At 38.3% G+C, this 14,906-nt stretch overlaps 1 protein-coding gene across 1 annotated transcript; it reads left to right on the top strand.

Annotated features, from left to right (window-relative positions):
• The first annotated feature begins 5,132 nt into the window (after positions 1-5,132).
• CLEC9A (C-type lectin domain containing 9A) lies at positions 5,133-14,619 on the top strand. The gene is made up of 7 exons (XM_030886461.2): positions 5,133-5,238; positions 7,274-7,354; positions 10,471-10,617; positions 11,835-11,986; positions 13,318-13,436; positions 14,099-14,199; positions 14,540-14,619. The coding sequence occupies exons 1-7, from the start codon at positions 5,148-5,150 to the stop codon at positions 14,617-14,619; spliced, it is 771 nt and encodes a 256-aa protein (XP_030742321.1). The 5' UTR covers positions 5,133-5,147.
• The last annotated feature ends 287 nt before the right edge of the window (positions 14,620-14,906 follow it).

Genomic DNA, 14,906 nt, shown 5'->3' with positions numbered 1-14,906 from the left:
ACAGTGGCTGGGCCAAGGTCAAGCCCCAGCCGGCTTCCACTGAGGTAAGCCAAAAGCCCCAAGCCCCTCAAAACCCCGTGGGTCTGTGCCTACTTATCTTTATGATGCTCCTCCTGTGTTCTAGTTGTGTTCCATTATTTTCTAATTCTTCTGCTTTTCATTAATTTCTTTTCTTCTTGTTTTCTATCCCTGTGACTTGGTCTTCATAGGATTTATACCCTCTTCAGATAATTACATATAAAATTAAAATTGGCAGATGAAAAGCTAGGGCTTAATTAACCTAAGCTGGGGGGAGGGGAGTCTGTGTTTGAAAGCACAGTGAGGAAACAACCCACTAAATCTGAATTCAGTAGAATACATTTAGATGATGCGATCACTGAGCTGAAATACAATCATGACCTCACCATGTGACTTCCTTAACCTCCATCGTCGCATATTTAAAGTCAACTGATAGTTTAGTCTCATATTCCTCACCATCTACCATCTAACCTAAAGCTTAGAGCATTAGCCATACCAGACTCCCTGTAACAATAAACACCAGGCCTTCCTTCCTCCCTAGTCTGTGTCCACCACCAGAGTGCTTGGCTCACCAGAAACTGAAAAGCATTCGCTTCTCAACATAAAGATAATTCACTGCAAAGTGTCAATCAGCAAAAACACTATATAAATATAATTCCAAATTCACCAGTGGTCAAACTCAATAGCAATGATTTTCTGAGCAGAAGGAAAAGCAAAGTTTGTAAAAAAGAAAGAAAGAAACCCATGCTATTTTACTCATTTGTAAAATGAGTAAATGCTGGTTTTTTTAATGAGCAAATACTTCTTAACAAGATCTGTGAGGTAGTAGAAAAATAGGAAGTAAAATTATTTTCTCGAGAACCATGGGCTAGGAACTGTACTAGTAAGTAGAAATGTCTTAACTAGTTCTTTTTCTATCAGTACTGCCTCTGCTTTTTGCTGAATAACTCAGCAAAAACTCACCTGAAAAACTCAGTATTTGTAGGCCATGTGGAGAGGCTCCCCCGATCAGAATAACAGGTAAGTGATTGCATTTCTTACCCACAGATAAGAAGGTACTCTTTATTTATAAGAACAGTGTGATTAAAATTTGCATAAATGATTCTCAAACTTCTTAAGTGAGGTGTGTGTTACACCTTTCAGATACCCACATATTAATCAATCCTGGTGGGACACAATCTGAAGAACGAGGTGATCAGACGCCTGTTTTTTGAAGGCAAGCAGCTCCACATGGTTCTAAGACACATTGTCTCTAATACATTTCAAAATAAGAACCCCCACATCCCACTATTTTAGAACTTTCTTTTTGTGTGATTTTGAGTAAGCACTTTAGACTCTGTAAAACTCAATTTCCTTATCTATGAATTTAATACAAGTGCCTAATTTATAAGCTAATTGTGGAAAGCACTTTGGATAATGACATGGATCATCAAGCAAAATACTTTGCCCAATATTTAATAAATGTATTTTCCCTTTAACGTTTTGTGCACTAGTACCCAAAGATACTTGAACGAATAAGTATTGTCATTTAGTCTATCAGTAAACAAGCAGAGTTGGGTTGCTAAAGAAGCATAAGAAAAAATATCTCAATTCTGATGGCCATTTTAAATGACTAACGAACTTGGTTTTGGGAGAGTAATATTATCACTTCCTGCTTTTTCATGGTACATTAGTAAAATTGACTCAAAATTCATAGTCAGTGGGTCAATTCCACTTATGACCCTGTAAATCAGAACAGAACTATGCCCTACGTCTACCAAGACTGAATTCTGTATTTAAAGGGACCACCACATCGTTCTCCTATGGAGTAGCTGGTGGGTTCAAACTGCTAAGCTTTGGATTAGCAGTCACGTACGTAGTGACTGCACCGCCAGGGCTGCTTAGGGAAACCAAATAGGAACTAGACATTTGGAAAATTCTCAAAAACTCTGCCATATTTCTGTACTTCAATGTTTCATCCCACCAAAACAGAAAACACAGAGAAACATATCTTTATACATCATTTATGGCACAAAGAAGTTTGGAAGGGTCACCTTAGTGCCCAGTCAACACTCAATTGAAAAGAAAAACCACAAAATGAAAATTCATGCCGGAAAAGACCCGTTTTTCCTAGTATTCATCGCTGAGACAACTTCTTCATGAAACCAGAATCAGAAATTAACAGCACAGGTGGGAGAATCAGACTACCTAATTTCAGATATTAATTCTGCCACCTACTAGCACATAATTGACTTATTTGTATCTCTGAGCTACACTACACTAATAATAGTACGTACATATGCCACAAAGCTGCCAAAAATTAAAATACAGCATTAAACATTGCTGTAAACTATGTGTACTGTAATAAGACATACATACTAAATAGTATGATTAGCATTTTCAACTTTTTATTAGGAAAATCCAATTGTTCACCCAGAAATGTGGCAGAGTATGCATCCCTGGACAGGATCCCTGGTGGTGCCAAGGTTACACGTTGGCCTGCAACCCTCATGGTCTACCCTGTTTCCCCCAAAATAAGACAGTGTCTTATATAAATTTTTGCTCCCAAAGATGCGCTAGGTCTTATTTTCAGGGGATGTCTTATTTTTCCACACAGAAGAATACAGTACACATTTATGGTTTATTGTTTTATTAAAAGAGACCTCGCACTTCCTGTCTGTTCCAGCTGCACTGCGGTCAACAGTGAGCTGCACAACGGCGCCCACTGCTATGGTCAAGAGTCCAGAGTTACAGTAGCTTTGGGGGGGCCTTATTTTCAGGGGATGTCTTACTTTCAGGGAAACAGGGTGTCTACGCTTCAAGTCCACCAGTACTCCGTGGGACACAAACTGGGTTTCCCACTCCCAAAAACAGTTATGCTCTTGCGAACCCAGAGGGAGTCACTATGAGTCATCAGTGACTCGATGGCAGTGATTTTTTATGCATTACTGGGAAAACCTAATGATTCCTGGCCTGATTTTTGATGCTGATAAAATTCAAGAACAACTGGAAACTAACCACGTAGAGAACTTCCGTCCTCAGGTTCCTGGCATGAATATAAGTAGACGGTGGACATGCATATGATCACCGCCTCATTTACTTCTACAGAGAAAGGAGTCCATTTTAAAGGGCATATGTTGTTCAAGGAGAAGGCCTAGGGGGTATAGTGGCTTATGAGTTGGGCTGCTAACCGCAAGATCAGCAGTTCAAAACACCAGCTCATCCTCCAGAGAAAAACGAGGCTATCTACTTCTACAGAGATTTTCAGTCTTGAAAAGTCACAAGGACACTTCTACCCTGTCCTATCGGGCTCTGTGAGATAAAAGCAACTCAATGGCAGTGAGATTTTGTTTGTTTGTCTTGTTTTGTTTTGTTTTTAGGGTGTTAAAAACAAATCCTGGTAGTGCAATTGTCAAGCACCAATGGACCCTCTAGTCAACCCATGGGAGAAAAAGATTATGGTTTAGCAATCCCAATCCAACAATTCTACTCTACTGCATTCATTGCTATGATTCAAAAGTGACTAAATAGCACATTAAAAACAACGGAGCTAAGGTTCATTACTTTTTAGATAAGAATCTCAGGAAATACTGCAGAATATGCTGCATATGCCCCACATGTCCTTCCAGAGCGTCTCGTGTCCACCCTGTGTCTTAGGAGGCTCCATTCAAATAAAAAGCATTACTTGGGTATCCTTGATCACACAGGCTAATGTGCTTCTTTAATGTGGACTTAATTGATGCCTGTATTAGTCTGGGTACTTTCGAGAAACAACTCTACAGCAACTCATGTATAAGAGAGAGTTTATATGAATGTTAAGTGCACATCAAGAAAACATCCCAACCCAGGGCTGCCCAAGCCCACAAGTCCAACATTAACCATTAACCCATATGTCCAACACCAATCCACAAAGTCCTCCTCCATCTCACAAAACAGACACAATGATACCAACTGCAGGAGGAAAGCTGAGTCAGTGAATGTCTAAACATCTCAGCACTGGCAGGGGTCTCCACACGGGTGCTCCAGCACCCAGGGCTGCATCGCATTAGATACATGTGGCTTCTCCTTGAAGATGTCTTGCAGGAAGTCAGCCTCACAAGCTGAAGCAGGGGACTGCTAAGGCAGCTGGACCCTGGTCCAACCATCACAAAGCAAGAGACCCAAGAACTAGAAAGGCAGGGCTCACCAAGCCATTTATCCCTCTGCCCTTCAATTAACCCCACATGTGTTTATCAGCCAGGGTGGCACAATAAACTAACTAACTCAATGCCTAACTTAGCTGGCTGCCTGTTTGAATAAAAGACCCCAGACACTATTCCAGCTGATAGCCAGGCACCACCTGTTTTCATCCCCACACATTGAGGTAAGCCCTCTTCTGTTCAGTGAACTCTTCATGAAGGCAAGTATGGAGCAGGGCCATGTTATAAGCACTAACTATTCTGGGATTGGGGCTAGAATGATGTAGGAGCTCAGAATCCATCTGCTTGTCCAACGGGTTATGCACAACTCTGATTTACTTTAGCAGTAATTTCAGGATGAGAACAAAAACCAACAAGAACAACAGCAACCAAAAAAGCTCTAAAAATGAACAACACACCCCCCCCCCCCCGCCGCCCCGATAAAAAAAGAAAAACTGTTAATCATCTCCCATTGAAACAATTGCAGTGATAACATCAGTAATTTATCCAATGGCATAGAATTTAAGGTACTGTTTATATGAGGAATTTATGCATACATAATCCAAAGGTGAGCAGAAATCCATGAGTTATTGCTTTGTACTGATTGATTTCTTTATTGAGCTCTGTTTACATTGCACCCAGGGGTTGGAGCTAAGGAATGTTCTTTTAATCTTATTTTTAATCTCGTGCTGTCGCCTTCAACATCTGCTACATTTTGAAACCCAGAGCAATGGTGTAGTCTAGCACTGGTCACTTTGAGGTCAGTTTCTTTCTCATTTCCTCTTTTATTAAGGTATGTTCCCACCTAAAATTCATAAACTTCCACTTTCTGGATGAAGATTCATCTGTTCTACTCCATAAGCCCAAACATATTTAACACTCTGCGTGAAAAACTACCCAATTTCAGTTCTTCCAACAGTGACTCCTGAGCAGAAGAAGCGTCTACGCCTTACTTATTAAACTGTTTCAAATATGCAGGTGGAAGAAGTGTACACGTCTCTGCAGTGGGATAGTTCACCACCAAACCACTATGAAAAACCTCTGTTTTCCAACAAATGTGCAGGTAAGCACGTCGGTGTACTCCAGGACAATAAGTTTTGTTTTTGTTGTGTTGTTTCTGATAAGATTTTTTTCTAATAGGAGACAATACATTTTATAGGATTGTAATGTACCTGATATTCTGTCATATAAAAAATGAAATAGAAGAGGATTAAATAACAATGAAAGGGGAAGAGCAATAGACTTCAAAATATTTGTATAATGTTTTATTTCATTCTATGTTTTATTCTGGAAAGGACAAATAATACATGGGATTAGAAGATAAGAGAAAGAAATCATATAATTTTCTTATTGTACCCTCTGCCCCAAATGTTCCAGGGATGTGTGGTAAACTAAACACTAATCTTGAATTGTCTACTGTAAGTGATAAATGCATTCTTAACATTTACTATATGCATCAGTTTTATGTTACTGCTGCAACAAATGACCACAAATTTAGAAGCCTCAAAACAAAGCACAGATTGATTTTCTTAATGCTTCTGGAGGTCAAAATTCCTAACACAGGGTTTCTTGGGGCTGTAGCCAACATGTCAGTCAGGCTGTGCACCCTGGAGCAGCTGCGGTGCAGCTTCTGTGGCTGAGTTTATTGATTGTCTTGGTGCACGTCCTCTTTCACCTTCATGGCCAGCAGTGAGGGGCTAGCATCCTCAGATCTCCCTCACCTCACCTCACCTCACCTCAGTCCCTCTGAGCTCCTGTCTACTTCTTATAAGATGCCAGCAACTCCACGGTACTTTCCTCCTCCCGAGTACTTTCACTTAAACACACCTATAAATCACAGTGTGCCACATAAATTCACATTTACTCTTTTCAAGAAGGGAGACATGGATATCTTAGGGTCTGTCACTCAGCTTACTACAATGTCCAAAGATAACCTTGTTACGTTTTGCTCAGATTAGTATTAAGTACAGAAAGGAATTGGAAACACAGGGAATCCAGGACAGATGAACCCCTCAGGACCAGTTGTGAGAGTGGCCATACCGGGAGGATGGAGTGAAGGTGGGGCAGAAAGGGGGCACCGATTACAACAGTCTACATATAACCTCTTCCCTGGGGTACGGACAAGAGAAAAGTGGGTGAAGGGAGACGTCGGGCAGTGTAAGATATGACAAAATAATAATTTATAAATTATCAAGGGTTCGTGAAGGAGGGGGGAGTGGGGAGGGAGGGGGAAAATGAGGAGCTGATGCCAGGGGCTCAAGTAAAAAGCAAATGTCTGAGAATGATGAGGGAAACAAATGACACAATGGATGGATGTGCGAATTGTGATAAGAGTTGTACAAGCCCCTAATAAAATGATTTTTAAAGGATAAAATTAATTCTTAATTCTTCCTTGTGAATAGTTGCAAAATTAACTGGGAAATTTTAAAAATTCCTCATCCAAAGTGGATATTTAGAAGAAAATATCTTTGAACTGGTTGATTGAAATTACACTAAAAAGAGATTGGACAGTGTAAGATATGGCAAGATAATAATTATTTATCAATTATCAAGGGTTCATGAAGGAGGGGAGTGCAGGAAGGGAGGGGAAAATGAGGAGCTGATACCAAGGGCTCAAGCAGAAAGCAAATGTTTTGAAAATGATGAGGGAAACAAATGTATAAAAGTGCTTGACACAATGGATGGAAGTATGGATTGTGATAAGAGCTGTATGAGCCCCCGATAAAATGATTTTAAAAAGAGAGAGAGAGAGAGATAGGGAGATAGACAGTTTTTTTGCCCTCAAAATCTAAAGTTTGTGATAATCCCTAAAAGACTTGGAAAATAGTGTATGTACTTAATTAGGTTCAGTTAGTGAGGTTGTGGTGTCGTACATAAAGATAAAAGAACTTTATTATTAACTTTGCTCAATTTAGCAGTTTTTTCAATGTATTCCAAGATAATATTTGTATCTTAAAGAGTTTGAATAAAACTATACTAGTTACACATTCCAGGCCTCATAATTCTCCAGTTAGGATTACTCAAGACTACCTGTTTTCTTTGAATCCCCTGTCTTCTTCCGTCTTTTCTCAAGTTAATCATTTCTGTGGCATGTTTAGGGATGTGGCGTGTCATGGTGATGGTTTCATGTATTTTATGCCTGGGCTCATTAGCAGCTTCCTTCTACTTGGGCATCAAGTGTAAGTACAAAAGGAGATTTTAAAAATAATTAATATGCAAATTATATTATGCACAGCTGTGTATATAATGATTTATATGTATATCATTAGCTATGAACTTGTATAATTTTTAAATGATGACAAAATCCAGTAAGAAATAGCAGAATGTATATAAATGATGCAAAATTATGACTTCTTAATTTAACTCATATAACTGTTATTAAATATAATTATCTGAGCATTTAGATGTAACTCATAATGTTCAATGTTCAATTGCATTAAATCTAAAATTAAATTAAATCTAATGTCATGTCTCCTTGGGAAATAATGCAAGTAATTATCTATAATGCAATTCAGTTTATGGGCCATGTTAGCATGAGAAAACATGGAATTTGAAAAAAATTCACAATGCATTCCTTAATTTCTAATGTATATTTATGCCAAGCTTTCCCTTATGCACATTATTTGATAAAAGTGCTTCACTCTATAATAGGTAAGGTGCAATTTTAAGATGTTTAATGGTAACCTCAAAGTTTGTTTCATTTTGATTATATGTAATCAAATTACTTTACTCCCTTAAATCGAAATTGGAGAAATGTTTCCATATCAGGCAAATAAACTTTTGACATCAAAAATATTATACAGCTCAAGAAAAATGACAAGAACCTCTAGTGTCCCTCATGCTAGCACTAAGAAATGTGATTAAAAAGGAATGCAAGTCACTGTATGCATGGCACTATTTACCAAATGTATGCCTTCGCATGTGAGACAAGGTCTCACCACCCTTCCTTCTCCAGATTGTGCTGTAGTTCAGCATACCATAACCTAGCGCAAATGTGATCACGACTATCTTCCATCTCCTTATTAAGATATTTAATCAAATACTAGAGCTTTTCCTTTCCTCTCTTTGTGTTTTAAAGCAACTCCTGCCTTAAATATGTAATTCCCAAATAAACATGCAGTTGACAAATTTGCATAGTTGAAAGAGAACTAACGGAGAAGTCATTGAACCTCAGCAGTCCAATTTCTTCTGTAAAATGTAGGGAATTTTAATGAAGTGGTGTCAATTTCCATTTTAATTTTCTAATTTAAGAATGCATATTTAACTAAGAAAGCTAGCTATCAAAAATATTATTTAAATTTGAACTCTACATAACAGGATTCAGTCTTCTTTTACTCGTGTTAACTACTTAGGAAAGAAGACAAAATAAATAATAATAAATAAATAAAAACCAATATGGAATGCTTAAGGCATTAAATAAACTCTGAATCAATTTTAAGAGGCAGATTTCTTATTTGGGGTGATGCCACTGATCACCAATCTCTTCATAAAATAACCCAATAATGGTTTGGAGAGTAACAGAGAAATTACAGGTTGTCCTCAATTTATGACAGAGCCCCTATCTGATGGCAACATTGCTTAAATCAATTCTGATTAAGTTGAATACCTCTAATTGTTATTTTTTATGATTAGTGCATTGTATTATCAATATCTCTCTAAACCTAATCTTGTCTTTGGGTTTGGAAACATTGCGTATAAATATTTAGGTATATTCTAATAGATACATATGGAGGAAATGGCATGGGCTCACATCTGACCTCCCTGGCTATTTTCCCTGGGAATAGATTCCAATGACCCAAGAATGCCAATTGCCCTAAGGCATAAATCAGACATGGCCCTACCCTCCACCTTCTTTACCCTGTTCTGACACCAACCATTCCTCCCATGGCATTCCACGATTCAAGTGGGCTCAATAACCGATGGCAATGCCCCACAGAGCACAAAAGCAGAATTAATGATAATGAGGGTTCATTAAGGCAAAAAACAGATTACAAAACTGTAAGGATATTGTTCTTTTGTCTGCAGTCCACTTACCAGCCATGCTGGCAGGCGGCTCTTTGTCTGATCCTCAGAATCTCAGCCACCAGGCTCCCTGGCCTCTGTCATACTCTATGAGCACCCACTGCTTCACGGTCTCAGTGAGGCTACTCTGTTCTGGCACATGATTTCAGTGCTGCTATGACTACAGCCTCAATCACTTCAAACATGAATGTCCAACGTGCTCCCCTGGTGGCTCTTCTTTCCCAATGGCCACAGAATCCCTCTGCCTACTCCTGCGAAGACTTACTTGCATTCTCAGTAGAATGGCAAATCTGACCAGTCCCCAACTTAGAGTCTTATTACCTTATTCACATCCTCCCACTCATTTATTGGATGGGATGGGAGTTACAAAAATTATGGATATAAAAGTCATAGTAAGGGATTTAATTTCACCATACATACATACATTTAAAAAATACACAAATCATGAAAACTTACTTTAACAATGAAGAAAAATTGGGACGTCTTTGGGGTTTTGTCAGCTGCAATAATACCTCCACGTGTGGAAGGTGTGGATCATCTGAGCTATCACCAAGAAGGACAAGGTTTCTACACCAAAAACTAGTGAGAATCATCTGTACGGTCCTTTCCCTTTTTTACTTCCTATAGTTCATTATTATGCTCACTCATGTCCCAATCTGTCAAGGTTGTTGTTGTTGTTGTTGCTGCTGCTGCCGGGTGCTTTGGGTCGGTTGCAATTTCTGCAGACCCATGTGCAAGGGTACGAAACACTGCCCTGTCTGGTATCAACTCACAATTGTTGTTAAGCTTCCGCCCATCGTTGGAGCTACTGTGTCAACCTATCTTCTTGTGGATCTTCTTCTATTTTGTTGACCCCCACCTTACCAAGCATGATGTTCTTCTGTCCAAATTACACTTTGAGATCAAATTAAAGGTGCAAAACTGTGTGAACAGATTGTGATCATCAATGTAAAGGAGAGGAAGGTATTTTGTTTCATTTGCTTCTAAAATTCAAAATATCTCTGGAATCATAGTACATAAAATTAACGAAGTTAGCTGGGTTTGGGGAGGGCGGGGACTGGGCAAATAAAGAATCAGAGATGACAAGTAGGTGATTTTTTAAATTTGATTTTGTTTTTTTTCTTTATAGTCTTTGTGGCTTTTGCTTTGGCCATGTGAATTTTCAGCAGAAAAATCTAAAATAATGCACACTCAAGTCACACACACACAATGTTACTTGTAATTTGTTACAATATGTCAGTATTATAGTTGAAACGACTGTCATTGTTGGAAGTGTTTCAGATTTCCACAATTGCAGCAAAACAGCAAGAAAACCTCATCCAACAGGAGAGAGAACTGTTAAACTTCACACAGTGGAAGAGAAAGCAGGACCGTCTGATGAAATGTTGCCAAACCTTGATGGGAAACTCTGTCAGTTCAGGTAATTGATAGAGAATTCTTCTTATCTGTACCAGTGGATGTACTCCGGCCCAGCCAGATTTGTAAGGTAGAAATGAGTCATGGTAGTGGAGTGGAGGGATGGGTGGGGGGAAGCATTCAGGGACTAGAAGAATGATGTGCTTCATTGGTGCTTTACTACTCCCTGATTGAATTGATTAATATATATACATATACTTTTTTAAAAAGGAAAATTATTTTTCACAGCAGAGCTAAATGTATGGACAACTTCTTCACAAGAATCCATGACACGCACATTTAATTTTTTGTAAAGTTATTGTTTGAGTTTGATAGCAGGAAATACATGACTTTGGGGCACTCTCCACTTCTACTTGATGCATATCTCCTCCTGAACTAATGTTACCAAAAGTGCAGAAGAGGACAATTTACCAACACAGGTGCTGCTAAGTGCTGACTTGGAATCCACGTGACTAGTAGGGCAGAAGGTTTGTAAAAGCAGCATTCGGTTCTCATCCAATCGCACAAGTCTATAAGTGTATCCTTAGTTCTGCTCCCAATTCCCCCAAATATCTACTTTCTATATTGCTGCAGATTCAAGTTTGGATAACTTTTTGAGGAGAAAATTTAGTTTTGAAATTAAAGTTTATACTATGAAATTGTTATAATGCAAGATTATATAAAGTCATTTCCGTTTTATCTTTTAAACCTCTTATAACCATTGTGTAGTCTATATTTGCCTGTTGTATTATTTAATAAATATGCTATGGTTACTTAATTAGAAATTAATTGCTGATGGGCTAGGTGTACCATTTAAGTAATCTTCAATGAGGGATTCAAAGAAAAAGGTTGGAGCCATCAGATGAAAAGAGATGAGACATAGAAAGAAGCAAGTAGAGGCTGCAAAGCACATAAACTAGAAAAGAAAAAAAAGAAGGGTTTTATGAAGCCCACTCAATCAAATGAACTTTTATTGAAAATGAAAGCTCTGAGCTAAGCTTCTAAAGCTAATTTTATCTTGAACTAATTCTAGAGACCTTTGGCAATTGGAAATGATTATGTAAGTTTTACTCTATTCAATTTCAGAGAAAGTGGAATTGTTGAATGCTGTATCACGTAGAGCATTGGATTGGAGTATGTAGCTTCACTGAGAACGATGCAAGGATTCATTTTTAGGGGCCATGTTTGTGTTATTTTTATACTGGTAAAAGTAAAGTCAAATGTTGCCATTTCTATTCAAAGCCCATAACTGCAGCCCTTGTCCAGACAACTGGATCCAGAATGGGGAACGCTGCTACTATTTCTCCCGACAATGGCAGGTTTGGCGCCGGAGTAAAGAGCTTTGTTTCAAAGAGGACGCCAAGCTTCTACAAATAGACAACAAAGAAGAAATGGTAAACAGTCTTTTCAGGGCCTCCTGTCATTCAGAAAATGCCAAGCTAAACGGTGATCTTACGCACTAATTCTTACAAGAGAACATACCTTATTACTATTCTATCCTCAATAAACTCACTGCCCCTGCGGGTTTCTGAGACTGTAACTCTCTAGGGGCATAGAAGTCCCAGCCTTCCTCCTGTGGAGCTGCTGGTGGTTTTTAACTGCTGACCATGCAGATCACAGACCAATGTGTAAGCACTTCACCAGCAGGGCCCCATTAATATTCTACAACAGTAGTGTATTTGTTAGAGGTTTAGATGAGATGAGATATAATGCGATTTTCTCTTATTAGAGGAATTGTAAAACAAACAAAAATAAGAGAGTTATCAGAAACAAGAAGATTATATTATTTACTTGTCTATTGTTCATAAAACCGAAGGGATGGGAGAGGGAGGTCACTATAAAAGAATATCATCTCAGGCCATAATAATATACTCAAACTATATATACATTATAGTGTTAAATGTGTTTTAAATTTATTCCATTCAATGCTGCAGGGAAGTATAATATCCTGCAATAATCTTGTAATAATGAAGGAAAAACAGAGACATAAAAAGTGAGATGAATCATGAAACAGATAGTTCTATAAAAATGAGCATTTGCCAAGACAGTGTTTAACATTACTTATTTACTAACAAGCAAACAATAAGCTGTTTCTTAGAAATTATTCTTTGACTTCAACATATATGTGAGATAGATTCACAATGATACATTTATGACTTTATTATAAATGTATGAATATTATATTCAAGAACTGGTTGAAATTCATTTCTATGAATAGAAAGAGGGGCAGTTAAGAGATAGACAGCAAACCAAGACAACCTGAAATAATTTCTTATAATTATGGGTTTTAAAACACTTTTGAAAATCTGTGCTTATAGGCAAGTCACTTCTGCCATCTTCTAAATTATTTCCTGGGTTGAAATGTAGTGGAAATGAATAGCCCATATGCTTCTACGGCGACCAAGACAGTCTTACTTCCTTTAATAATGCGAATCTTGTACAGCATTTGCCTTTAATGATATTATATCTCTGCTGTACTCTCAATCTCTTAAGAGTATTTTAATGCCAGCTCCCTATTTTTGCACAAGCACATCAACATATTCATATAGCAACAAAAAGAGTCTAAAATGAATGTCCTCCCTGCCCCTTTTAAAGCCTTCTCCTCCTCTTCCTCTAGCTTCATGATTCCCTCATTTCTGGCCAAAATGCCACACTTTTATATCAGAGTAGTTTACTTCTTGCTTTCTTTCCCTTCAATTCATAGCGCAAGTCTTGTTTCTTCCAGGATTTTATCACCAGCATCTTGAAGAACAAAAACGGTGACCAGTACTGGGTGGGATTGTCTCAGGAGAAACGCAGTGGACTTTGGTTTTGGCAAGATGGCTCGTCTCCTCCCCCTGCCCTGTATGTCTCTAAAATAAATATCACAGGAAAATGTAGAAATATTAGGGAATATAAAGGTTTATTATATTTTATATGTTAGATTTCCTCCAAGAGACTTAACCAACATGGCCATGTCACAGACTCTTAGTTGTGTTCAAAGCCAACATGGTGAAAAGCTTCTACTTGCTAAATCTTGTTCCTTCTCAGCTCTCCTTCCATTATTCTCTAGAAATGTCCTGCAAAATGTTAGCGTCTTACTGAACAATTTCAAATAGTGTGCTTACCAAGTATGTGTTCTTTATATCATGGAACAACTAATGGGGTGCTAAGGAAAAGAGCTTGTGGTAACCATTAAGCAATTTCCACACCAAACTTTTCAAATAGAATTGGAGAAATGGATGAGGAGAATCAGGTATCATGCATTTTGGGAATTAAAAGTCAGGAAAGAAACTCTGATTTTGATCCTCTATTTGTAGAGTCAGTGTTATGTGCTCATGTTGACATTATATGAATATATTGTCTATTGAGAGAAAACGTTCTGTTTTTGAAGAAGAAAGCTAAAAGGACTACAAAGGGGTCCAGCAATAAAACAAGCCCCGAATGTCATGCCTCTCAATTTACCACAAGAACATCAAAGTCACCCCCCTAAGTAACCTTAAATCTAATACCACTTGTATTTACAGGTGGTCAATTCAGAAACTCCAATCAGTTAACCAGGGTTGTGGATACCTCAAGGACAAAGCCTTGTTTAATGCTGACTGCAGCAACTGGAAATATTTTATCTGTGAGATGTAAACTTTGTGATCCACTGTCTGAAAATCATTGTGTTCAAAGCACTCGCTCACACTCATCTGAAAAGGCATTAGAGTCCTGCCACCAAATGCCAAAGAGCGAGTGGGGAAGGAAACCAATGTGTGGACGATGAAATCTGACTCTGTTGCATTTACCCTTGGAATTAAAAAAACATATACTCCAGCCCAGTCAAGTTTGACATGACTTAACTTTCCAAGAATAAAATTGACTTAGAGTTAAAGGGAACAAAACCCTGAAGAGCTAAGAACAAACGGAAGGAAAATGATTTCCATTTGCTTATGTTTTTTTTCCGTTTTTTGTTTTTCCAATAGTCACTGTTATCATGACAGGAATCTGCAAATCACTGCAGAAACGGTACAGTTCTGACAAGTATTTCAAAATGAATAAATAAAAAGAGGCTTTCAAACTCATTCTCCAGCAGATCGTTCTTTGAGTTTTCTAAGTTTCCAGTGTGTTCATTAGGCTGGAGGACCGAGACAGATTTTAAACTGTAAGGAGGGCAGGCTTGCACTTGCGGCCTGTCAGAAGGTAGCTTTCTGAGGATTGCAAAATTTTACCAGAGAAGTGAACTCTAGTGAAAAAAAGGTTACCAGTATCCACTGATCTGAAGTCCAGGGCCATTTTCAATGTTCTGCCTTCCCCTCACAGGCCACCCCTACCATTCAGTCCTAATCGAGC

This window comes from Echinops telfairi, unplaced genomic scaffold, assembly GCF_000313985.2.
Source record: "Echinops telfairi isolate 266 unplaced genomic scaffold, ASM31398v2 ScPeMD7_1957;HRSCAF=2489, whole genome shotgun sequence".
Taxonomy (NCBI): Eukaryota; Metazoa; Chordata; class Mammalia; order Afrosoricida; family Tenrecidae; genus Echinops; species Echinops telfairi.
The sequence above is the reverse complement of the archived record's forward strand: the minus strand, read 5'-3'. Positions and strand labels throughout refer to the sequence as shown.